Below are 27,171 nucleotides of genomic sequence, written 5' to 3' on the forward strand. Positions count from 1 at the left end.
TAGGTAAGTCCTTTAACTTCTATTCGCAAGTAAAACTGGTTAGCGAGAGAGCTGAATTCCGGTTTGGAAACACTTCCCAAAACTCTAGGTCCTTTACTGTGATTGTTCAGCGTGCGCTCTTGCACCGCGTCCTATTTAGGTTGAAACCAAACTTTCGAAGTGGTCATATGATAAGATGCTTGTTAATCAAGTTTGGTCGGACTGGACGGGAAAATATTTGGCTCTCGGTTACGAGGTACGGAACGTGCTACATTCGGTCTGTACATCACGACCTCGAGCCAAATAATTTCTGTTCTCCCGCCAACACCGGTACCGCTACCTTCACTCGTCTTTAAAGTAAATATGACCTATACGAGGATCTCAATTGGGTTAACCGTCAACCGTCAAACGGCCAAAATATTAACCGTCAACTGTCAAAATCGCAACATTTTGCCGTCAACCGTCAAATAAGCAAGCCAATATTAGCCGTCAAATGTCTCTGATATCCTTAAGTAAGAATCATACTATTGCCTTAATTGAGATCAAGTTCCATTTTTTATGAATAAAATTTTTGATAATCACAAAAATACATTTATGTAGGTCCTTTAACTTCTATTCGCAAGTAAAACTGATTAGCGACAGAGCTGACTTCCAGTTTGGAAACACTTCCAGTGTCGTAAAACGTTGGTCAGTTATCAATAAAAGGTGTCCTAAATTAACAGTTCTTTACAAACGCGTCATCATGAAAATCTACAGCCAAATTCGAGTTTAGTTCGTTTTCTAAACGACATTCCAAAAAATGTTATGTTTACAGTTGCTGAAGTGATGGAGGCTTTGTCGAATATTGATCCAAGTAAGGCCGGGGGACCAGATGGCATCCCCGGTTCACTCCTAAAACAAACTGCTGCTGAAATTGCCCCTTCATTATGCAGGCTCTTCAACATGTCGCTGTCTACGGACTCTTTTCCAGCAAACTGGAAGCGCGCGCACATTGCACCCGTCTTTAAAAAGAGTGATCCTACCCTAACGGAGAATTACACGCCAATTTCTCTTGTATGCATTGTCTCCAAAGTTATGGAACAATGCGTGTTTAATCACTGCCACCCTCATTTATCGTCTTTTCTTCACCAACCCCAGCATGGCTTCCAGCCAGGAAAATCCACAGAAACGCAACTACTTGAGGTGTATCACGATATTTTATAAAAACTAGCCAATGGCCAAGGAGTGGACGTAATCCATTTTGACCTGTCAAAGGCATTTGATAAGGTTCCACACAGGCTACTCCTCTCGAAGCTTCAGCTCCTTGATATATCCGGTACAGTTTTGTTGTGGTTCTCAAGCTATCTTTCTGACAGATACCAACGAGTTGTTGTTGACGGCATATCCTCAGACTGGCTCCCGGTCATATCAGGAGTACCCCAGGGCTCCATCCTGGGTCCGCTTTTTTTTCTGCTCTTCATTTATGACATGTCGTGCTCCATTACCCACGGAAGTAAAGTTGGCCTTTTTGCGGAGGGTAGCAAGCTATATTGCTCAATTGTTTCCAATGGATGTGCCTCCCTGCTTCAAGCTGACTTGGACAACTCCAAAACTTGGTGTGACGACAACGGTTTGTCTTTCAGCAGAAACAAATGTAAAGTTCTGCACATGTCAAAGAGAACCTAGCGCCAAAGAGAGAAGCATACACACCATTTAGACGGTCAGACCTTGGACTCGCCTCCTGACACGAAGGATTTAGGCGTGACTGTCACTACTCCACTATCATGGACGACGCACATCGAAGAGATATGTGCCAAGTGTAACAAAGTTGTTGGTCTTGTAAAGCGTGTATGCGGTAGAGACATTGTTAACGTATCAACTATGAAAATGATGTACACTGCGTTAGTTCGCCCAGTCGTCGAGTACATATCCTCTGTATGGTCTCCTTACACAGGAAAACATCGTAGGCTAATCGAAAATATACAACGACGAGCTACTAAATTTATACTAAACCACCCAGATAGGAAAACCAGCTACACTGCGAGAATGAAAACTCTTAGCCTACTGCCGCTTGAATTCAGAAGAGAAGTCCATGATATTGTCATTTTATACAAAATTAGGTCAGGTCTTATCAACGCTAGTTTTGACCATCTTCTGCTTCCTGCCAACCATACATACGCAACCCGACGTCATCACCCTGCAAACATTCGGCCTTTTATTTACTCATACTCAGCGGTATTTTACAAACTCTTTCTTTCCTCGCACAATGAAATTATGGAACGTTTTACCGAGCAACATTAAGCAAGCTAGCTATTTACATAATTTTAAAGCCTTAGTTAAGTGGTTTCATACAGAAAAGCTCACGCTTTATACTCCGCCCTGACTAAGTGTCGCAGTTGGTCGGCAAATTATTTTATTCTATAGACAAAGTACATAAGTGCATATGTAACCCATATTTTTCTATTCTTTGTATTTTGTAAGGGGACAAATGTCAATTGGGGCTCGACCTGTAGTCGACTCCAAAACTAATTCCGTGGCTTTTAAGAGTTACCTGGTGCTCATTGTTCTTAGAAACGATTATAATTTTAGCACATCTTCTTTTCAAATAGAGCTCCAAAAGGTCAAAGGGAAAACAATCTTGAAAGTTTTGAAACTTCGCGGGTAAACTCGATGGGAAATTTTAGCTAACAATGACGTCAGTCTGAGCCATCTCCATTTCTTTTTCATAAATTATAAGCTAATTAGAGCGCACGTTATCATATGTTTATGATATAACATTAAATTAAAAGCTGAGATGAAAGGAATCATCACGATATACCCTAACCTGACCATCCATCATCAGCAGTCTGTGCACCATGTCCATTGCTCCCCCCTGACCATGATTTGTATCCAGGATTCCCTGTTGTGTTTGTGCTGGCGTAACATCCTTCAAGTCTTGACCCAGCATATTGTGTCCCTCCTCCGCCTCCAGCTATTATCAAAGGTGTGTTGGCTCCTCTCACCACAAACGTTCCTCCACCACCTCCAGAAGAGTAAGAGTGCGTGTTTATTCCTCCTTCTTGACCAACAAGTATCTGAATGACTTCACCCTTGTTTAGGCGGAACGTTCCAATCATTCTTGCTCCTCTTCCTCGGTACAGAATACTGTTAGCGCGTATATCGTACCCTCCTGCAGCTGCTATTGCTTCTATTCTGTAGTCACCAGTGTACGGCACAGTCCAGTGTTGAACTCCGCTGGACAGTGTGACTTGCCCGTCATGATCCTGTCCTGTGTAGTGACTGCCTAGCGTTGTTGGACCAATTCTTCCACTGGCGTTGAGGTCTGTAAAAACGGCCTTGAAAGCTGAAAGGGAAGAGTTAAGTTATCTACATCGTTATAACCATAATTGTTTTAGCTTTTTTCTTTCATTAGAGGTAAATTTGCATCCACAAAAAGGACATGGAAAACTTAAAATCTTGTAGATTGATCCTTAAAACTACTCACCATTATTGCAATTATTAAGTTATTTAATATTCAACTTTTTTATTTGATCATTTATTCAATTCTTTGTCTCTCTATGGACGTGCACCCGCTAGTCACGAAAATATTTTTCCCCGTAAGTTTATCAAGCATCGCATCTGATTGTGATTGAAATGTTGTCTCGATCTTCTTTGTTAAAACAGATCGCTTTTGAAATAGGCCTTCAACTAAAAAAATGTCCTTTCTTTTCCTCATTTCAGTCCAAAGGTTACTAATATACTTCTTTAAACTTTCCCTTCTTAAGTTTGAATTATAAATAAACCGATCCTCTAAAAAAGCCACTCTTGGATTTCTAACTTATTGCTTCTTTAAATCGGGAAAGCGAGAATTATCAATGCTGCTGGGCTAGTTTAAGCCCTTTCTCCCCTTCCTTTGGGCTTTTCCAGGCGCTATTGTATTAATTCACATTTCCGCTTCAGTGCTGACGAGTAACTGATGATATCCAGCCAATCTTCGTGAAAAAAGTCGAGAGTTGAGCAAACCGTAAAATTTTGATTTAGCGTCCGGGGCTATTGAACCAGGGGATTTAATTCTTGCTTTTCACGTGACGTCATCGAATTTAGAAATTAGGAATTATCGATCCCTATGAGAATTCGGTTTAGTAAGGTCATAGAACAGTTGAATTCTTGTCTTTTGAAAAATTTTCAATTTGATTGGGTTTTTCTTCTTGTGGTAAGGCAAGGTTAAATTTCTAAGCTATTGCTTGACACGATATTAACATACTGGTATGAAAGTTAAAGAAAAGAAGACAAAGAGTGGATAGATAGATAGATAGATAGATAGATAAATAGATAGATAGACAGATAGATAGATATGCTTAATCAACTCTTTTGTAGGCAGAGCTGAATTACAGTGCAGTATGTACACACTATAACAATGATATAAATAGCACTGATAATGTTTGAGCAATTTCTCATGTGTGAATAATTTATATATGGGTTATTAATCAAGCGTGAGGTCAAAATCACTGGATATTGGCCGAGTTCTTTCTCTGCATTTTATAGACCGAGACGAAGTCGAAGTGCATAAAATTTTGAAAAAGGAAAAAGGCTAATATCCAGATATCTTGACCGGACAAGCTTGGTTAATAAAGGATTTATTATATTACAAAATATTTCACTTTATTACGAGTTAAGAATGACCTTTTTCCTTCGAGAGCTGGGAAAGAAAGCCAACTGTGTTTGTTCCACAACAAGCTCACGAGAGCTGCTTCTATTTTCTTTGCTTATACTATCTTCTGCCGTTTTTTGCCTTTCCGTCGCCGAAATTTTCCAAGAGTTAAAAACGTAGTTCTTATTCTATTTTTTTCATGCGCGGGATAGATGTGGGCAATCCTGAGCGGGCAACATGGGCCCATCTTGCCTGCGCGAGTAGCCAATTAGAACGCAGGATTTGCTCCATCTTTCCCACGGGTGCTGCGTGCGATGTGATGAATAATCCTTAATGAGTTATATTTCAACGGCATGCACCACAATTTCATGTCATCCTTCAGTGAGATGAGAAACCTCCTTCTTTTTTTGTACGATTGTAAAATCATCAGTGACGAAGAATTTTTGACCTTGTACGAAAGTTACAGTTCCAAGAATCCAGAATTCCCTTACAGCTCCTACCCTAAGTTTGATTTCGACCAGATGGATGAATCAGAGTGTTTAGCGGAGTTCAGATTGCGAAAACAGGACATAACGTTTTTGGCAAATGTCCTTCCATTACCAGACACTATACGCTGTCCACAAAGAACAACGTGTGACCGAACTGAAAGACTTAGTATGCTTCTGAAGCGCTTCTCGTATCCATGTCGCTATTCAGACATGATTCATCGTTTCGCAAGACCAGTTCATGAAATAAGTATGATTGCCAATGCAATGATGGATCATATTTTTTTGAGCCATGGTCATCCTATTTCACAATGGAATTTTGATATATTGATTCCGCCAATGCTACAGGAGTATGCAAATGTTATTCATGCAAAGGGTGCACCTCTCAGCAACTGCTTTGGGTTTATTGATGGAACAGTCAGACCAATTTCTCGCCCATGCCAACACCAAACAATAGTGTACAATGGCCATAAACGGGTACATTCCCTCAATTTCAGTCCATCGCACTACCAAATGGACTCATTGGAAATATGTATTGGCCTGTCGGTAACTGATGTTCACTGGGATGCCATGAAAATAAGCTGCCACATAAGGTTTCTTTAATTTATTAACTTTATTTATCCGTTTTGGTATGCAGAGGGGAGAAAACATGATGCAAGCATGTTGGTAGATTCCAATCTTCTACAGGAATTGGAAAGGAATGCATTTTCCCCAACTGGCCAACCCATGAGTGTTTATGGTGATCCCGCCTATCCGCTGTGAATACACCTACAGGCACCATTTCGCCATGGCGTCCTAACACTGATGATGGAACAATACAGTTCTGACATGAGTTCTGTTAGAGTACCTGAGGAGTGGCTCTTTGGTGACATCATCAACGACTTCAAGTTTTTGGGCTTTAAGAAAAACCTGAAAATTGGAATGAGTTGAGTGGGAAAAATGTATCTTGTATGTGCACTTCTTAATAATGCTGGTACCTGCATATATGGAAACAAAACCTCAGATTATTTTGGTCTAGACCCTCCTTCATTGCAGTATCATTTTAGATAAATTCTCTCTTATAAACCGAGCAGAAATGAAGGCCATTTTAATTAAACACAAATTCATTAAGTACCTAAATTCTTCTTGGTGGTCAACAATGCAGAAGTGATCAAACTTGTAACAATAACAATGAATGAACTTGGTTTTTTTACTAATTCACAAAACGCAAGTAAATAATAAGACATCGATTTCAACAAAGACCTGTCTTTTTGCCGAAACAAATAAATACTGAATCTACATGTTCATACTATGGGAAAATGTCATTCTTTCTTCTAAAGAAGCTTTTCAATAACCGACAGAATGGCTTGATTTGTTTGTTGTTGTTGCAGTAAGACAGTCACCATCACTTGCCGATTCTGCTCTTGCTCTAGTATTCTAAGATCCAGCTCTTGTTGTAGTAATTCTCGCTCAGTCTTGACTTTCTCTTGCATGAATTCAACTAGTGGTTCGGTGCGAGCACTTCTCCTTTGGCCCTTCGGTTTCTCCTAGCATCCATCGCCATTCTCTCTTGACTTGCGCTTTTTCGTTTCGCTGTATCGCTCTAAAGCTTTCTGCCTTATGTCATCTGCCTTGCTTTTATCTTCTTTTTGCTTTCTTGACTGAGCATCACCAACTTTGTTTAAGCTTTCTTCTCTTCTGACGAGTTCTTCAAACAAAACATATATTTCAGACATGTCTTCCACGGATATTTCACTTGCAGTTTCTTCTTGATTCATCTTAGCCTTATACTTCTTGTGGAGAAGAACCCATCGGTCTCTTACTGCCCTCTTATCTTTGAGATGAAAACAGAGTGTCTTTACTTGATTTAACTTTTCTGTGATCGATTCCCACCAAACTAATCGCAATTCTTTTAAAGTTAAAAAGTTTTCAGGGCTTTGAAGAAATGTGTCTCAACCCTACTCTGTCTAGATCTGCTTTGGGACAATTTGTTAACTGCTGCTCAAAAGCTGTCTTTAAATTTTTCTTTTTTCTCTCACTTGGTCGACGAGTGATTTCATTCGTCTTGCTCTATGCAGATGTGAATGACTGTTTCATCGCGGCCTGTGTATGTTTTGGACAATCATTTCCAAGATTTACCTTTCTAGGTATTATTTCTCTATTCTTAATCTTCTCCTTTTTCTCTATTGTATGTGTAGTTTCGATGGTTCATCAATTCAATCCTTGGCCAAGAAACTCTTACTTGAAGTACGGGCAGTTTACGGTAAGAAGAAGTGGAGGAAGTCAACCATCGAAGGTAAGCCTCCCTCATAATTTCTTAAACAAGAGTAGTGGAAGTTCCTCCAATAAGATACCAGTTGGTCATATCGAATTTATATTGCTGTTTTTCTATAAGAATCTTTTTGAAGGTACTATGTGCAGGCAATCGAGCCTCTCAGACAAGTCAAAATAGATTACGAGCAGTCTCTTTGCTCTAAAATCCGAGGCAATAAAGGTGAAAATATCGAAGATGTCCTGTAATAATGAAAAAGGAAGAGAAAAAGCCACTACTGCACATACTGAAACAAAAAAAAAAGTGTTTCTGAAACAGAACATTGTACTTCCTCCCCTCTAAGTCTGAATACATCCGCAGGAACACGAGGAAAAAATATTTCCTACAAGTAACCTCGTATTTCCGTCGACATTCTGTCTTATTACGTCAACGGAAACAACAGGAAAACGTGTTTCCGAAACGTAACCTTGTATTTCCATGAACGTTTCGGTCTGACGGAAATATAAAAATTCATGTTTCCGGAACGTTACCATGTGTTTCCGCACATGTAAACATGAAGTTACATATGTGGAAACATTTGTTTTCTTCAACTGAAACCTGACGGAAACATGTAAAAAAGTGATTCGGTTCCGTTGTTACCGCAGCAACGGAAAAAGGAGTAAACGTCACCAAACCGCCAGCTGATAAACGTGTTACCTGCCATGTTTCCGCAACGGTTTCACAAATCTCTTTCACGTTTCCGGTTACGGATTCTTGATATTTCGTCCTGTGAAGGTCCTTGAAAAACATGATGCAGGCAAGAACCCTGCGCTTACTTAGGGTTGGGAGAGTAGACAAAACAAATGATTCCTGATAACCATTATCTGGAAAGATAATCTTCAATGCCCTCCTCTGAACTGCTTCGATAAGATATTTACATACGTGATGTATGTTCACTAAGAGATCTGATTGATGAACAATGTAATTACACTAAGTCAGTATGATAGGGCTCTGATTTTTTAGAAAATGTCAAAGCATCCAGCCTTTTGTTAGCTCTTCAAACAATTTCGCTGAGTATTTTTACGAGTTGTGCTGTATTTTGCCAAGCCCGTAAGGCGAGTCAAATTAAAAACGACAGGTAAAACAGTCATTCTTGGTGGGTGTCAAATATCACTGAAAGCGCCGCATCAAATGATCTTTATCATTTAAATTACACTGAAACGGCCAATCCGCAGGAAAACAATCTTAAATCAAATTAATTAACAGGCACATCATCAAGAAAGGACACGCGTCTTCTAAGAGAAAAAAAGGGCGCGAAACGTGCGTGCTGTATTGCTCGCAATGATTACAGAATGAAAATGTAACTGTGCTGAAAAAAAATGTAAACTTGACTTACCTCCAAACAAAAATAATCCAATGCAATTAAAACTAAAATTAAGAACACAATTTGTCGTTCACGACTCGTAAATCGTTTGAAGATAGGTTACGGTATTTTCTCAACCGCCATAAAGATATAACCCATACTGAATCAGCTAATTTATTGACTGACGTAGTATGGCGCGATATCAATAACTAATACAATAACTATCCTCTTAACTTAGCTACGGAGCGAAATTAATACCTATACAATAACTATCCTCTTAACTTACAGCCCTCTATAAATACTATAACTTCATTCTCAGTGCACTACTGCACAACTCACGGTTCTCTTTAAAGATCCTTGGTGCTTATCAATATCCACAACACTTTTAAAAGGCAGTCTTCCACACGGCTGACGATTCCAGTAATTAATTTCAACAACTCTATCCGACTCTTGCTCCTCTAGGCTCCTCGTAGTAACACTAACTCAATGAAAAAAGGTCTCTAACTTTAAGCTATCACGACTCCTTATATATCTTTTTGTATGTATAGTACCAGGTATGTAAGTTATGCAATTGTTCTCTGAAAAGTCCCCAAATGGTGGCATTCCAAATGAATGGAAGTAATTGGTGACATTATCTTTAACAAAAGTTGTTATAATTACCCAATGTAATCCTTACATGTATGATGGGTAAAGATTGTAAATAAATAGTTTTTTTTTATGGTTGTGTGGAACCTTTTCATCTCTGCTTAAAACATTATTTATTGGAATTTTTTTAGATATTCACACCATTTAATCAGATCAAAGTTTGTTAAAGGGATTGTTTTGTGAAATTGTGGTCTTACAAAATTGCTCCGATCAATGGAATTGAATTTAACGGGCTGTTTTTTTTCCTGGAAGTAATCTTTTGCCTTTTTTTAAGTTTTTTTTTTGGATTTTTTTAAACCTCTGCCAACTAGATCATTTGACCAATTTCCGATAAATGGAGGTGGATATGCGCAAGCACCCAATCTTGGAGCTCCTTTGCCACCTTTTGATCCCAACCGTGGTGCCTCTCGTCCAGAAATTAAGTTCTTAACCAAACCAATAGCCATTGGAATACCAATTGAAGCAAGAATAGTCCCAAGGTCTCCTCCTTTTTAAGTCTGTATTGGTTTAGTATGAACACCTTGTCTACTTTGTAAAGCGCCTAAAATATATCTATCCTGTTTTTCAGTTAATACATTATTGTATTGAATGAGTTGATTTATTTTATTCTCTGGTATTAGAAAACCACCTGACTGAGCACCTTTTCCAGAAATTGCTTTAACTGACTGAGATGCTCCTTCACTTGCCAAACCAGATAAAGCAGAAAGTCCCAATGTCTTTCCAACAGTTGGTAAAAGAGTTCTTCTCAATCTAATAATTGATGTTAAAAGGCTGCCTCCAATTTGGTTTCTGATGCTTGATTGAGCCAATTTTATATCGATACCTTTTTTCAATTGACGATGTTTGTTAACCGTTTGGCTACTGTCTCTAGAACCAAGAGTTTATCATTACTTGTCAATACGTTCGAGGCTGATCTCAATTTTATTGACTGTTTGTTTTTATAAGCTCTACCGAGATTCATTTTTTTTGATTTGGAGATAGTTTAACGTTGACTTCAAATAACTGTGTCACATCTTGTTTATAATATACGTCATACAATTATTCAATCATATAAAATATTCAATCAACAAGAAAAGAGATAAATCAATCAATCAAACATTTCAATAATTTACACTATCAGCAATTCATTTTCGACTTGTTTTATTATTAGCTCTTTATCGTATAGTACAACAGCATTCACTTTGAAAACACTATCAGCAGCTGCTTGAACATTGAGTTTATATCTAAAAATAAGCTGCTTGGGATCTCTTGTAACCTTTCCAGTTTGATAACGGAGATCGAAATAAATAACTCCGAAAAGAGAATTGAAATTACTGAGATTAAGTTCCGTGCCTGAATTTTAATCATTCTTAAACATTGCATAACTCTTCAAATCATTCAATATTCTCACTTTGGAGTCGCTATCGTATTCCACGTCGGGATAAAATACGCCATTACCATATTCTAAACCACAAGTTGCGAGATAACTACCACCACCACGGTCAGCGTTGATATTGAATGTATAATATTCATACGGATTCGCCTCATCATTACCGTCTTTATTACGCTGAAGAAATACAAAGACATGCTTTATATTATCGATGGTTGTACTGATCTGAGAAAATCCCGATGATATAGTGTCACTGAGATGATTTTTCAAACATTTCTTGCATATAAGTTCACTGATCCATTTTCATAAAGTTTGATAGAAATTGTTCGTAAAGACTATCTTTTTTTTGGAGTCTGGCAACCCATAAAAAGAATCAATCGATAACAACGCGAGCATTATCGACAGCGTTCAATTTGCAGATGATATTTGCGTCATCTAATAGCTGGATTTGAAATTGCAATTTCATTGTTGGTAACGTGCGATCTTCAAGCTCTTCGAAAAATGAATAACGGTTGAGAGGAATGATTACATTTACATTATTGTTTCCACTTGTTAACAGGTGTCGTGATTCAAATCCAGCGTTTTGATTGGCATTAACTATTCTGTGCTCTGTTTCCAGGTACCATAAATTATTTATAACGACGCTTCTTGAGTAATCGGTCTGCTCCAGAGGCAGTACCATCGGCATTCTTTTGAACCAGCAACTGGACCTCGAAGTAAGCATTATACCAATCGAAAAGACTACTTCGGTCGTTGATGGTGAATTTGTAACTAGTCTTAGATTGTTCTTGATCATTAGCTTGGCTACGAATAACATCATGAAGCTGGATTCTTACCAATTCATTTTGTTATAAATACTGATCTGTTCTGAATGACATTGTATTATTATGTTAGATTATTTTACCGTCTGATACCATTACCACTTATCAACCGATTGAGAATCATGTCTGTTAATTCTTCTTGTTATTTTTGTTGTCTCTAAGAGGGAGGGAAGGGGAACGCGGAGCTGTGCAATGCAAAACCAGATCTACGGCTTGTTAATCCAGTCGTCTTAACGGAAACGTTTGTGTCTTAGATGTGATTTTCGGAGTACGTTATAATTAGGATTATAAAACTTGTGTTTCTACAATGTTCATTACCTGTGCAGTTGTGTATATCCCCGGTGAATCCACGTTTACAAATGCACTTGAATGATCCGTTGGTGTTTTGGCAAACGACGTTTTCATTGCTGCAGTTGTGGGTATCTGTAGCACACTCGTCGATGTCTAAAATAAAGTCAATAAACCTTTTGTCAAAATACAGAATTACAGAGGTCGCAGGAGCTAGGGAGGATGGGGGGGGGGGAGGTGTGACGTGCAATGCTATTTGTCGCCAGTGGTGTGTGAGGAAGCCAGTTAGAACAAAAAATGCGAGGCTTTGGAGAGGAACATTCTTCGCTCTACTTCTCCCGGCACGGAATGCCTGTAATAGGCTGGGGTGACACTACAGCTTGAAAACACATAATGGGGCTGGCTTGAGATCCTTTCTAAAGAAAGAGCAAGAAAATTGAAATTACGCGTCATAAGTAGAGCCGATTTTGAATTATAAACCATCCGAGGGAATAGGCCCCCGTGTTGCAATGAAATACAAAATTAATTTTTATTATTTTAAGTCTTGCCTTTTTCACAATCGTGGCCAGTGAACCCAGACGCACATAAGCATCGATATCGTTTTCTTGTGAATCCCGACTGGCAGGTGCCGTGGTTTTCGCATGGAGATTGAGCACAAAAATTCTTTAAAAGAAAAAGTAAAAAAAAAAAGGAAATGGGATGTCACAAGTAATTATTCAATACCTTAACAACATTCTCCGACATCTCCCCGAGAACTTGAATACAAAAAGAAAAAGAAAATCGGGAAGGGATGCCTGTAGATAGGATTTAAAGAGTATAGTGACGTCCCTAAGAACAATATCTAGGAACCCCGGTCATAGCTCAATTGTATCTCTCTACCTGTTCTTAGCATCTCCCGGGCAATGAAATTGATCTAATTATCGCGACTGTTTTTAAGTTTCGAACCAATGGAATAAAACTGCCTTTTGCAGAAATGCCTTAAAATCACCATTCCAGTTATCTTTTCTCCCGAGAATTTTCTTATTAGAAGCATGGTTGTGCTTTCTTTAATAGAACAGCGATCAATTGTTTACTCAAGGCAGGTGAGCATGGCTCTAAAATGAATACGACAAAGTACTCGCTTCTGTTAACGGTGTTGGGTGTCCGTCCTCAAGGCGCTCACAGGATTTTTGTTTTTGGTAATTTCTTACATACAAAAAATCCGTAACGACGCTAGCAGGTGGTTAAAATTATGTAAAAATAACAAATAATGGGTGAAAGTATCCCTCAACTCTCCTGAATGGCTTAAAAAGAGAGAGGTGCAATTGACATTTAATTAACAGCTCGTCTATGTACCTTAGTTCCATGGTACACATAATTCGATGCTTGTACCAGATCCTCGTCATACTCTTTAGCAGTTGAGTTATTCAGTTCACAGTTGTGTGCTTCTGCCCCATTTTCTCCAAAATAAAAGTTAACACTGACGCAGTTATAGTTCAGGTAGCAACGGTATTCACAGGTGTCCCTGTCAATCACACTGATATTTGCTATGGTGTGGTTAATAAGACGTTCTCCCACGAAGAACAGGGTCGATGGAAACGCTAATATACGGCATTGATCTGAAAATTCAAATCATTAAAAGTCAAATAGAGTCATGGGTTCTAAAGGTCTAGGTTGCTGTTAAATTCGTTTTCCGAGCGCTTAGGTCTTGCTTTAATAATTATGACATATTCAGTAAGATACCAAGATCAAATTATATATATCCTTTAGTTTTTTTCGAGAGAAAAGATCTTTAGAAAAGGATTGTATGGACATAAGACATGTTATTTGGCACGTTTATCGATTATCCTTTGATTTCCAGAACATTCTTGATTAGTCCTTTAGGAAAGTTCTAGTGGTTTCGACATGAGCACGTGACTTCTATTTATAGAAACTCAAGTTTTTTACCGTAAATTCTATAAAATTCTATGATGTAATTTTACTAAAAATAGTCGTGTTGTGGACCTGTAGAATCTTCTAGAAAGATTGTAAGCAACTATATAAGAACGTGCTGTAGGTTGTTGTGTTTTGGAGGAAAAAAAAGAAAAAGAAGAGAAAAAGATGAAGGAAATAAAGGAGTTAGCGAAGACAATTCATATCAAGGTTTATCCCGAAACCATTGCATGATCTCTAAGAGCCAAAAAAATTTAATTTTCTTTCCTTTATATAAATGCAAACAATGACCTCTGCTGAACCAGCTTACATTAAACAAAGTACATATCTTTTTTTTGTTTGTTTTTCTTTGTTTTTCTCATCTCGGTCACTTTCTGCGGGACACCTTACACAAATAGCTTCACAGTCGTTAAAACGGATATCGACAAAGTGTAGTTTTAACGAACCCAAACTCCGAAGAAAATTTGATCCAGATAACTTTGATAACTTCCATCAATGCTAAATAATAAAAGAGGCAAGAAGTTTCAGTCTTGAACTCCCAACTTGTATGCATTATGACAAATCATATTATTTTCCTCGCTCATCTTAAAAGTTATTATGCGCGCGGTAATTGCAAGTCCTGCCTAATTCCTAATGGGCCACCATGGTGTACATCTCTACGTATGCATGGCCGGAACACGACGTGTGCACTTCTCTTCAGCTGGCAAGTTCCTGTTTGGCTTAGCCGAGTGGTTTCAAAGCTCTCAAGAATTTTTTCTATGTTTCATCCCGATTGAGATACATCCTTTTGAAGCTCAATTTCAAAAGTAAATATTTGCTTAAAAAAAAAAAAAACCATGATATGTCAGCTCTGTAAACGGACGAAAATAAGTTTGGAGTTAACAATATTTTATTCCTAAACGCGGGACGAGTTAAGGCCGCAACGAGGAAACTAAACTTTCTTTACTCTTCCTTGAAATAGTAAGAATTATTGAGTGTTGTTGAATTGATTATTTTGTCATAAAACCTTATGATAAGAGGTGCATCCATTGAACGATATACACGCGCCAAGCACGATCACATTCTCAATTTTACGTTACGATCTTTATTCCGTTTTAGTTCTGTTTTGTTTTTCTCATTGTCCATATCAATTTAGCCTCATTTCGATAAAACTTGTCCACGGTGGATTAATATCCAAAAAAACCCTTGGAAACCGCTGTTGAAGTAAAAATCTTCCCGTTGCTTCATTGTGCATCGATTTTAATTCAATTATGAAAATGCACTAATAAAGAGTTGTGAAATATAACCAATTTCAATGTGTTCATGGTTAGACATCCACGTCGTTCATCTCTTGGTATAGCCACCTGTCAAGTGAGGATCCGGAGTTCTCATATTTCCGCCCATTCGCACTTAGTTCCGTTTGCATTATTGGAAACATAATTGCTCTGTCTGCATTTAACAATTTTCTCTCTGTTTTCATTACCTTTGAAAAAAAACCTTACTCATTAGGCTTCCAAAGACTGCGTAATACATAACGCAGGAAGGTTGCTACGACCATTGAAAACAATATGCCTCGAATGCCGATTGGTATATGTTTAACACATGTCGGAAATATGTTTATGAAGTGAATAAATTTTACTACAAAAGTTTTCTTAAATAAAAACAAATGATGTCAACTAAATATGACACCAGCGACTAATTATGTACCAAAGAGAGGTCATTATTCCACAGGAGATTGTCAAAAGAAGGGAGGCAATTTTTCGAATTGAAAAAATTTCCTTTCCAACTCGTTAATATAACAATTTCTATTTCCCTAAGTGCGAGGCTAACTATAGGCTCTTCCTTGGGTTCGTGCGAGCACCAAACAAATATATGGAATTTGCGAAAATATGTTCATTAGTTTTGGATAGCCTTGATAAAACTTAAATGGACCGTAGAGTGTCTCAAAAGAATTCGAGGGCACAAGCTGTAAAAAAGATAACCAATTTGGTAACTGCAGACATTGTTCGGTCATAACTAAAAGCTTTGCAGACTCACGTTCGCATATTGTAAAAAAAAGAATCTAGAACATTTTTGAGCGAACAGAAGGTGACAGCGCATTAAAATGGAAGATAAGTTTCAGTAGCCATCTTATACAATGTATATATGAAGTTCATATATTTTGAACTGCGGTTATAGATACGTATGATGCACGATCCTCGCAGTAGAGAGCGCTATTTATGCAATAGCGAAAATCAGACCTGAAAAAAATCAGGTATGTCCGGGATTCGAACCACTGACCTCTGCGATACTAGTGCAGCGCTCTACCAATTGAGCTAACAAGCCAAGTGGGAGCAGGTCGTTAAGTTGATTCGTAATAAACCCGTGATGATAAATCAGATACAATGTATATATGAAGTTCATACATTTTGAACTGCGGTGTTAGATACGTATGATGCACGATCCTCGCAGCAGAGAGCGCTATTTATGCAATAGCGAAAATCAGACCTGAAAAAAATCAGGCCTGTAAGGGATTCGAACCACTGACCTCTGCGATACTAGTGCAGCGCTCTACCAATTGAGCTAACAAGCCAATTGGGAGCAGGCCGTTAAGTTGATTCGTAATAAACCCGTGATAATAAATCAGATGCAATGTATATATGAAGTTCATATACTTTGAACTGCGGTATTAGATACGTATGATGCACGATCCTAGCAGTAGAGAGCGCTATTTATGCAATAGCGCACTCTACTGCGAGAGAGTACTAATGTGCTCTCTACTGCGAGAGAGTACATTGCATAAGTAGTACTCTCTACTACTTATGCCATGTAGCAATCTTGTTAGTGAAGCCTCTATAAACGAGAATTTTAGTCCAGGAAAATGTGCGTTTCCAATTTTTTTTTTTTTTTTTTTTTTAAATAAGTTGCATAGCTGAAGAATTAAGAGCAGAAAAACAAACGTTTCTTGTAAAAAAAATGCAAGCTTTAAAACATACCATCTGGGCAGAACTGAAATTGTCCGAAGGGAAGCACCACAGAGATAAGGAACAAGTGGGGAGAAACTCTCATGTCTGCCAAAAAACAGCAGAAGAGAAATCCTTTCGATGTTTTGAAGCTGTTAAGCAAACTGAGGAGCTTAACAGCAGTTTGTTGACAGAGATGTACCACCAATATAAGGCTACGCTACCCTAGAAACGTGTTAACCAATAACATTTGGCCGTGATATATAAAAGGATGTTTCACCGCCCGTCACAGAGAGGCTGTGAGATTAATTGTTAATGTCTACTGAAACAGTTAATTTGGTTAGTTTTCTCCTCAGGCAGCTATTTATATCTTTCACTCACTATCTCTAGGGAGGCTTCTTATCTTCTTCTAACTGTTTTAATAATTATTAGCAGCATCAATTGACAAAACTTTGTGAAAATGGAAGCGCATGAAAAGGTTTTTTTTATTTTTTTTATTTTTTGTTTTTTTAAGATTCAAATTGATACCTCTGTGGTATTTTGACCAGAGAGGGATTTTAAAAGACAATTTTAGAGATCCTGGCTTCAATGAGGTAGACCCTTTTGTTAAGTGTCATTCGCACTGAGTTATTTTTAGCCTGATTTGCACCTGCATTTTAAGTATTCTTTCGTACAATTAAGTGAGTTTTTGATATGCAAATTAATTTCGAAGAGAAGGTTTTCCCCTGAATCCAAGTGAAGTTTCCATATTTTGTTTGTGAAATGACTAAGTGCATCTTTTAACTTGTAGCAAGAGAGAATTTCATGAGCGCGCTCGACACTTTAGATCGCTGTCCACACGGGTGGTCTTGCCAGAAATCAATTTTAGCTTGCATAGACACGAAAAAGTAGGATTGGAGAACAACCAAACTAAAAAGGAAAACTTTCTTTTGACGGGAATTCGAGAGGATTGCCCATAGAGAGAGTGGCATACATTGCCAAACCGAAATCTGGTTTATAAAATAATATCTACCACAAAAACTCAACTTGTTTAAACGATAAAAGGTTTAGATATTGCATAAATAATTTTGAAAAGACCTTTGAACGGCTATAGATATTCCTCGCTTCTTTGTGCATTGACAATTATTTAATAATGAAACTCTACGTGGAGGATTGTTTTATATCACTACGTGATGATGGTAAACAACTTTTTTTCTTAACTCGTACTCATCTTATCAGATTAGCAAATTCTACAGTTAAAACTTGCTAAATTCATTTTTTGTGTGTTTGTGTTTTTTTTTTTTGTTTGTTTTATTATTTGGTCCACATCCCAATTTTTTAATGTCTTTTAATTTTGCTGGAACATGTCAGATGATATGTCAGGTTACCAAGCAACAGTAAGATTGGGAGCCTCAAGCCCATATGAAGACAATTTTCGAAAGAATAGGCTACTTTTTGAGATCTCATAATTTAATATACTTTTTGCCGGATGATGCATCCTTCACTTTGTAAGTTTGCTAAACATTGCTTATGTTTTTCTATGCAAATCATCTACGTCTTGGGTTTTATTTCTCCAAATTTCGCAACCGACAAAGTTTTTATCAGCAGATCGTTAATGAATCAGTCTTGTGAAAGACATAAAACGAAACTTATAATTTCACCGCAGTAAACACTTTTTTTTATCATATTACAGTTGTATAAGAACTTCGAAAAACCTACGTACAGACCTAATCGAGTGTTGTCGCTCAGAAAACCTCATAACTGAAGTTAATCTTGTTTTTTTTTAATAATGTAGTCTTTAAGTCCCGACTTTTTCACATTAATTTTTAAAATAGAAATTTCCATAATTATTCTCAAAGTTGCTTTGTATAACAATATTACCCATTCTTATTATTCATGTCAGTTAACCTTGTTCAAGATAAAACGTCTACACATCCAATAAAAATTAGAAGTCCTTTAACTAAAGTCGAAATATTCTCTTGGCCTCACTGGATATGGGCGATAATCGAAATATGAGAAAGTCATTGTGAGTGTTTCCATAGTAATTGCATAGCATCTACAACGTTTATTGGCGGTCAGTATCAAAGTTATTCCAGGTAAAACACAAGATAGACTTAATTATTTATGCATGCGTTTCACAGTGCATCGATGATAGTTAGAATATTTCTCATGATTACTGTAACGAATGAAAAGGAAGAACCACAAGGATCTAGAATTAAAGGTGAAAAATCTCCTCAAAGTTTAAGAATAATTGTACAGCAATTATTCTGACAGCCTCTAGCTTGCTAGCAGGCGATAGTTTGCGTCTGCAAGCGCGAGACTCAGCGCGGCGAATATTCGGTCGCCATTTGAAAGCGCGGGGAAGGGAGGAAGTGGAATAAAACGCCTGCCCGAAACCCATCATTTCTCACCAACCGCTCCCTATACACTGCATGGTATCCCCGAAATGTCACGCATTCTTGAAGGAAGTATCAGATGGAATGAAATGGAACCTCGTGTCTAAAACTTACGAACGTGTCATACTGCCAAAATAAAGTATTCACGTGTCAGGGGTGATCGCGAACGGTACGGCGCAGTGACACCAAATTAAGCGGTAAAAAATTTGAAATCGACAAATAAAGTATTAAACGAGGAGTGTATAACCAGGCTAGTCTTCCGATAGGGAAACACTAACATTTCAAAGAAAATTAATTTTTGATCCCCATAATAAAGGATTACAGAGGCCTTGAGTTTCACGACATAGAGAACAAAACTTTGTACGAGTTATGTAGTGAACTTGGTTTTCGGTTGAGCATTTATCTAAGTTATCCTACAGAAATGTGCAGGCCATGAGGTCGCAAGTTAAGAAGCAATCATCGCTTTTTCAAAGATTGGAAGTCTGCAGCAAACGCAGCACTCAAGCTTCACCAGTGCTGTACAGACACCTACTTGTGCAAGTTGGTTGGCAATAATACAATTTAAGAGCAAATCCGTGCAAAAATCAAACATTACATTGCAAAGTTAAAAAAACTACAATTCGCTGTTCTTTTGCATACAAGTATCCTTTAGAAAGTATGCAATTGCTGAAGTTTTTTCCTTGAAAACATTATTTGTTTCAGAAAAAACGAAAACGTTTCGTTTTCAGTCCCAGGATCGATTTGGTGAGACCGAACAGGTTTAAAAAGGTCATGATTCGCGTATTAAAACAATTGTGCTATAAAAAGCTATCATAGTTCCAAGTGGTTGTACAACTTGTCACAGTCTAAACACCGCGATTTCATAAAGATTGGATAAATCCCAGTATTCAAGAGAAGTCAAAAGCTGATGGCTCTCCCGTGTTGCGTAAAAGGGTAGACGAAAAACAATGACAATTTTGAGCATGTGCCTTTGTTCAGAATTTCGTAAGATTGCTTAAAATATGTAGAGTTGAGTTTGGGGAAATAAGTTTGGGATTTTTAAATTTTTTTGAAAATCGTGAAGAAAGACATAAAATCACGCCATCCTCTTGTGTACATGTGATCATCAAGACATTGATAGAGTAGAAATTACCACGACTCCGATGCATATAGCAAAGTAAATATAATAACCTTAGCTCAAATATTATATTCTTAGCTGTTCGCAACAGTCCAAAGTTTTTTTTCCGTTTTGTCGTTTTCTCCATTCTGGGATCTCCGTAAGTTTGACATCGGCACCGTCGCTTTATGTCGCGCCTCGATCAAAACAGCTGCTCCGGAAAACGTCTAAACTTTGCAATTTGTGTTCCATGTGCGCTTGATACTACGTGTCGGTGTTCTTAGCGACAACATTCATTAAAACACTGATCGAGCCGACTATTTAATTAAAGCTTACGTTCAGAGTTTTCTATCTTCGACCCTGCGATCTCTCCCTATAATTCGTTACTTTGGGGCAGCAGATTTCTCTTTAGATGGCTAATAACTATTATAATATAACCAAAGTAAAGCGCGCGCTCTGATGGGTGTACGCTGCTGACGTGAGCAAATGCAAAGACTATTTTTCCGCGCGCGCTTGTTTTTTTCTGGTCACGTAAGATTTGTTAAATAAAAGGGAACTCTTTAGCTACAATGTGTTAATGTTATGTTATAAAACAAATGGTAAACACCACAGCGTACACTATTGAGTTATGGATGCACTTGGGAGGTTTGCTAAGCACTCAAGAAGCTACAGTCGCTCTCGGCTATCGCCTCGAGCGACTCTTACGCTTCTTTCGTGCTTAGCAACCTCCTGCGTGCATCCATAATTCAATAGTGTACGCTGTGGTGTTTACCATTTGTTAATTTAACCACGAATTTATCGTTCTCGTTACTTACTTCTGAAGAATCGATCACGTCAATTTTATGTAATTGAATTAACCTTACTAGTGCGTGTTTATTTCCAACGAGGACTGAATAAAGATTATAAATTTAAGAAAGACAATACTTTCGGTGTTCCTGCAATTGAGGAAATGATGGAAGTGTTTTGCTCTTTCGGGAGTATAGTCGGCAGTCCATGTTCGTAGATTTATCATATTATATTGTCGCGCTATTCAAATTACGTAGGGTAGTTCTGTCAATTAAAACCATCGTGACCTCTTTCCTGTTTTGAACTCATTGATTGAAAACTTCTGGACAACGATAGTCAAAAACAAAAGAGAAGAGACATATGGCAAAAAAAAACCAATCTTTTCAATCGAGGACTCAGGGACTCGGGGATTCGTTGACTCAGAGACTCGGGGACTCGGGGACTTGGGGACTTGGGGACTCGGGGACTTGGGGACTTGGGGACTTGGGGACTCGGGGACTCGGGGACTCGGGCACTCGGGCACTCGGGGACTCGGGGACTCGGGGACTCGAGGACGCGCAGGGACTCAGTGACGTGATAAGCAAACAACTCCTGATTCTGTAAAGTATAATTTTCGGTGGCCTCGAGAAAGTTATTACACTTCCGAAACAGGTAGACTGCTTTTCCAGAAACGTGCGTAATGTTAATGACAAAAGTGATCCTTTTTGGTCAAGTGACTCAATATTCTTTCGCATTTCTTTGCCCGCGCTTTTGTTGGCTGTTGTAATTTATCCACTTTCGTTTAGTAATACAACATGTTTCGTAATATTTCTTTTCCGGAAAGTCAATGCGAACTAATTACAACAGACGAAACTAAGGTGTCTACCTTCCATGATCTGATGCGAATCGTAAGGAATAATTATAAGTGAGAGTGATAACAATTCATTCCTTCATTACAAGGACGATGAGGATACTTCCGTAACGAAGTAATCGCAACTTGCGTCCGTTGTTATAAGCTCGCATCAATCTTCCAGAAAAAAAAAAAGTAAAATAAATTGCTAACACTCTAATTTATTAATTCTTCATCAAATATCAATTGTAAACGCTGGAGTTGTACTGAATCCGCAATTCTTCATCACGAATTAATTATAGACGCTCTAATTTATTCCCTACGATTCGCATCAGATCATCTAAGGTAGACACCTCACTTTTGTCCTTTGTTGCTAACGACAACTGTTACGCACGTCTCCAGAAGAAAGAAAAAAAAAAAAAAAAAAAAAAACAGTGTGCCTGTTTCGGTAGTACCTTTCTCGAGACCATCAAAAAATACACTTTACAAAACAATGCAAAAATCAGGTGCTGTTTGTTTATTACGTCTCTGAGTCCCCGCGCGTCGCTGAGTTCCGACCTCCTCGCGCCCCACGTCCAAGAGTCCCAGCGTCCCTGAGTCTCCTAGTCTCCAAGTCTCCGAGTCTCCGAGTCCCTGATTTCCACTTCCCTGAGTTCCACGTCCCTGAGTCCCACGTCCCCGAGTCCCCGTCCTACTTTTGGTCACAGCCTGATAAAATTCCACATTCATTTCCCCAAAAGAAACTTTACATATTTTGAAAGATCGTTACCTCGGGTATTGTCACTCTTAATCTTACGAAATTCTAAACAAATGCACACCCTCAAAATTATCGTTATTTTTCGCCTACGGTTTTACGAAGCATGGGAGAGCCATGACTTCTATACTTCTCTTGATTACTCAGATATACCTAATGTTTATAAAACCGTGGCATTTAGGCCAAGGCAAGTTATCCAAAAGATTGGAGGTGGGAGAGCTTTTTCTAACGCAACAGTTTTGACAAGCGGGTGAAGTGAATCATGACTAATTTCAACCCCGTTTGCACGTGATTGGGATCGCCAAACTGTGCCTAAATTGAAAACGGCTTCCATCGTTTTTCTCAGAAATTAATAGATATTTCAATTCAAGGAAAAAAACAACATGGCACTCACGTTCTTACTAAAGGCTATCTATATGCGACAGACGAGTGAATTTGATTTTTTTCAGATTTGCCGAAGATTTGCGATTCTGTTTGATTCTTTCACGGATCTGCTCTTAATAACGAAATAAACGACTAGTCTGTTCATGCCTTTTCCACAGCCTGTTAAGGAAATAAATGACTAGTCTGTTCATGCTTTTTCCACAGCATGTTAAGGAAATAAATAACTAGTCTGTTCATGCTTTTTCCACAGTCTGTTAAGGAAATAAATGACTAGTCTGTTCATGCTTTCTCCACAGCCTGTTAAGGAAATAAATAACTAGTCTGTTCATGCTTTTTCCACAGCCTGTTAAGGAAATGAATAACTAGTCCGTTCATGCTTTTTCCATAGCCTGTTAAGGAAATAAATGACTAGTCTGTTCATGCTTTTTCCACACCCTGTTAAGGAAATAAATAACTAGTTTGTTCATGCTTTTTCCACAGCCTGCGAAGGAAATAAATATATAGTCTGTTTATGCTTTTTCCACAGCCTGTTAAGGAAATGAATGACTAGTCTGTTCATGCTTTTTCCACAGCCTGTTAAGGAAATAAATAACTAGTCTGTTCATGCTTTTTCCACAGCCTGTGAAGGTAATAAATAACTAGTCTGTTCGTGCTTTTTCCACAGCTTGTTAAGGAAATAAATAACTAGTCTGTTCATGCTTTTTCCACAGCCTGTTGAGGAAATTGAAAGGACATCTTCTACCCTAGGTACACTTATCACAGCTGTTTCTTGTTCGGGTTTCAAAACCACCGTTTTCCTCTCAAATTAGAAAAGGTAACTCTCTACTTTCAACACCCTTCACTTCTTAATTTATAACGTGACGAGCTTTTGCTATCAAATTATACCTTATTTTTCTTTTGACACCTACTCAACCAATTAGGAACCCCTTTCGGTGACAGTAAATCCAGGCAAACCTTTAAATCACCCACTGTGGTCGCTGCATCATTCGTCAAAAAAAAATGCGCCTTCCATCGACAGCAGCGAGTAAGAGAATCGCTCAAAACCAAAACACCTCGTTCACGGATTAGATATGAGCAATGCAAAGAGGAACTAGGTACTAATAATCATAATGATAATAATAATTATGATAACGATAACTGTATTCAGTAATAAGAACAAGATAAGAACGGACGTGCAGTATGTAGAGTTTTTGTGAGCAAGACCTTTCTCGGAACATCGGGGAGTAGGTCTTATCCTACCAATTCTCCTCTCTTTCCCTCCCCCCTTCCCCCACCCCTGTTCCCGAAAAAGGTTGTTAACTCTCAAGTTCACTAAAGAAGTTCTCATAATATAAAATAATCTTTCGTTATTTAACAATTATTCCACGAGCGCGCGTTGGATATGAGATGATAGATAGCCAACGAGGCGCGTAGCGCCGAGTTGGCTATAATCATCTCATATCCAACAAACGAGAGGGGAATAATTGTTTTATTAAAAAAAAACGCCCCCAAGAATCTTCTCGACTTTATTTTGTGAGAGGAAACCGGATTTAACAATGTACAGAAATTAGATTATGGTATATTGGCTCATATACCATAATGGCTGAGCCAATAAAAAGTCTCGAATTGCATTATCCAATGATCCAGTTTTTAATAACATGCTTTATTCATTGGAAGAGAAACGTCGACCAGTTAATTACTTACGTGGAATAGCAAAAATAGAAAGACTGAGGTATATAGACTGCCTCTGTTAATGGTTCTGCGCGTCCTTGGAACGCTGAGAAGATTTTTATTGGGATTTTATTTGTTTTAATGACATTCGGATGAGCCTAGCATTAATTAACAAACATTAGATACATTATCCTGTTCATGGATATAGAAAATATATGTTTACTTTTGTTAATCACACCAATCGCACTGCAGTAATGAAAATTATCATTGGTAGCCCTACGTTAGGTTAGAGGGAGGGGGGGAGGGAGAAGTAGCTATCGAGCGCGTCACGATCGGCGAAAGGCATCGTGACGACTAGTCTCCCTTGCAGCCCTTTCCGACGTTGTCGCGCACGCGAAAACTCCCCCACCAAAAATTGTATTTCTTTCAAAACGATAATAAGTGAAAGTCAGAGGTCTTTCGAAACGGTAAAGCGATGTACAAAAATATCATCATCTGTCCCACACACCCCGGCCATGAGTGCGAGGGAATCCGAGAGAAGACGTTGCGGTCTAAATTTCGTAACAGTACCAAAACAAGTGCAGTCTTTTCCTGGAAAGAGGTAAACAACTGTATCTTCGATAGTGTTTTGCCAGATTTGTTTCAAGTTACCTTTCGACGGGACCAGATACTTCTTTGCCGCTTCCGAGTTGCAAGTGTTTTTACGAAAGGTGATAAGTTTCTTTCAGAATGAGCTACCTTAAATCGACTCAGCCACTGTCGGATATGTTTGTGAAGACACTGTCCATGACCAAGAAAACTCGTACACACATTTTCTTTTTTGTGTGTGTGCTCGTCTTAGTGATCTCTCTTTTTCTAGATAATTTGGTAATGTCAACCAAGTTGAAATAGTAAATTGGCGACCATAAAGAGTTAAAAAGCTGACATGAATGAATGAATAAACTTTTATAATCACTCCTGTACAGGCTTTTCGGAAACTATTTACAATGGTAGATAATTTACAAACACAAATGAACAACTTAAAATAGGGTAATAAAAATGAAAAAAAAAAAATATATATATATATATGTCCAATGGGTATCATACAAAGACTATTAATGTGCCCCTCTTAGGGAGTCCTTCAAAGAATGTGTCAGTGACCTTACTGAAGAGAAGTTCACTAGGTCACTACTCAGGGAATTTAATAGTGAAACTGCTCTGTAGGAAAAGGTTCGTTAGCCGTTCGCGGACTCATAAAATGCTATGCCGCGTGGCTCGATCATGTATGGTGGTGCGTTTTTGTAACTTGTTACCTAAGTAGTCGGGTGCTAAATTATTGGCACACTTATGGGCCATAATTGTATCTCTAAGGTGAAGTGTCTGGCCCACTGACAACCAGTTAAGTTGGTGCAATAGGGGAGTGACATGTTCGTGCTTCTTGGAGCCGGTGATGATCCTACAAGCAAAGTTTTGGATCAGTTGCAGTTTATTTATATTAGTGGAGGATGTACTTGACCACACTGTTGAACAATAAAACATTTTGCTGAATACCAGGGATAAAATAACAAGCATTAGTGTTTCCTTGTCGAAACTGTTTTTAACTCTGTTAATCTGGACTAGTTTTGATTAAAAAAAGAGACTAAGTAGGAAATGTGACTATCATAGGTCAGGTGTGAGTCAGTGATCACACTCAAGTCTCTTGCTGAGTCAACAGGGGTAAGAGACTTCCCCAGGAATAACATTTCGAGTGTTAGCCCTTCGTCAGAGCGAATGGAGGAATTGTGGGTTGTGTGTGGATTCATGTTCAGAAAGTGGAGCTACGCCATTGGTGGGAACATGGCGACGAGAAAAACACGAATAAGTTAGTAGAATGAAAAGTTTTCGCTGATACCTGTGGGATTAAGAGTGTGGATTTGAAAGATAAACTTTTGTTCAAGAGTTTTGCGGCTATCCGAGCTACCTAAATGCAAGGAAAGACCGCAGATTGCCATATGTTGCTTAGAATGATTAGGTAGGTTTAAATGTCTAGCGACTGGTTTTGATGCGTCCTTGTCATTCCTTTCTACATCGCAGAAGGTGTTCTCAGAATCTAGCTGTCTTCCTGTTTCGCCGATGTATATCTCTTTGCAATACAGAGAATCTGTTCAAGAAAACCAAATTCAATGATCAAATAATGTTTTGAAATAAGCCCAGCCATTCATAAATTTGTACAGGGCCATCTTCATATGTGTTGCCACAAGTCAAACCGGAACAGCCTTCCCCATTACAATACCAGCCTCTTCCCCCTCCAGCTTGATTTCCATAGGTACCACTACCTCCCCCAGAGTATCCACCACCTCCACCTGATACGCAATTATCCTCTGATCCCCCTCCACCATCACCAAACCCTCCAATTTCTCCTGGTGCAGGGCACCCGTTATTACCACTATTCATTTTTCCGGCTTTACCTCCGACCCAGGCTTCGGCACGTGAATTACCTCTTTCCCCATGGGAGGGGACAAGTCAGGCAGAATCCTTACCAAACCAACCCGCACCTATTCCTCCATGGTAGCTAGCTCCCTCACCGTTGCATTCACCTGGCTGCGCTTCGGATGAGTTCCATCTCGAACTTGTGTCAATACCTTCCACACACTACTGGTGCCATTTGATCCTGCCTGACCATCCATAGCATTGTATCCACCGGATGCACCTCCTCCA

The 27,171-nt window shown here is 38.5% G+C and overlaps 1 protein-coding gene and 1 pseudogene across 1 annotated transcript in view; both read right to left on the reverse strand.

Annotated features, from left to right (window-relative positions):
• Positions 1 to 26,907, reverse strand: part of LOC111342579 (uncharacterized) — a 29,515-nt gene extending 2,608 nt beyond the window's left edge. Inside the window, exons 1-5 of the mRNA XM_088749250.1 lie at positions 26,721 to 26,907; positions 13,254 to 13,387; positions 12,338 to 12,452; positions 11,820 to 11,945; positions 2,783 to 3,301 (exon numbers count right to left, since the gene is read on the reverse strand). Of these exons, the coding sequence (XP_088605376.1) occupies positions 2,783 to 3,301; positions 11,820 to 11,945; positions 12,338 to 12,452; positions 13,254 to 13,387; positions 26,721 to 26,907 (1,081 nt within the window). The remainder of the gene's footprint in view (positions 1 to 2,782; positions 3,302 to 11,819; positions 11,946 to 12,337; positions 12,453 to 13,253; positions 13,388 to 26,720) is intronic.
• Positions 6,349 to 8,027, reverse strand: LOC148737060 (uncharacterized; annotated as a pseudogene).
• Positions 26,908 to 27,171: the final 264 nt, after the last annotated feature.

The sequence above is a fragment of the Stylophora pistillata genome, chromosome 2 (genome assembly GCF_964205215.1).
Source record: "Stylophora pistillata chromosome 2, jaStyPist1.2, whole genome shotgun sequence".
NCBI classification, from domain to species: domain Eukaryota; kingdom Metazoa; phylum Cnidaria; class Anthozoa; order Scleractinia; family Pocilloporidae; genus Stylophora; species Stylophora pistillata.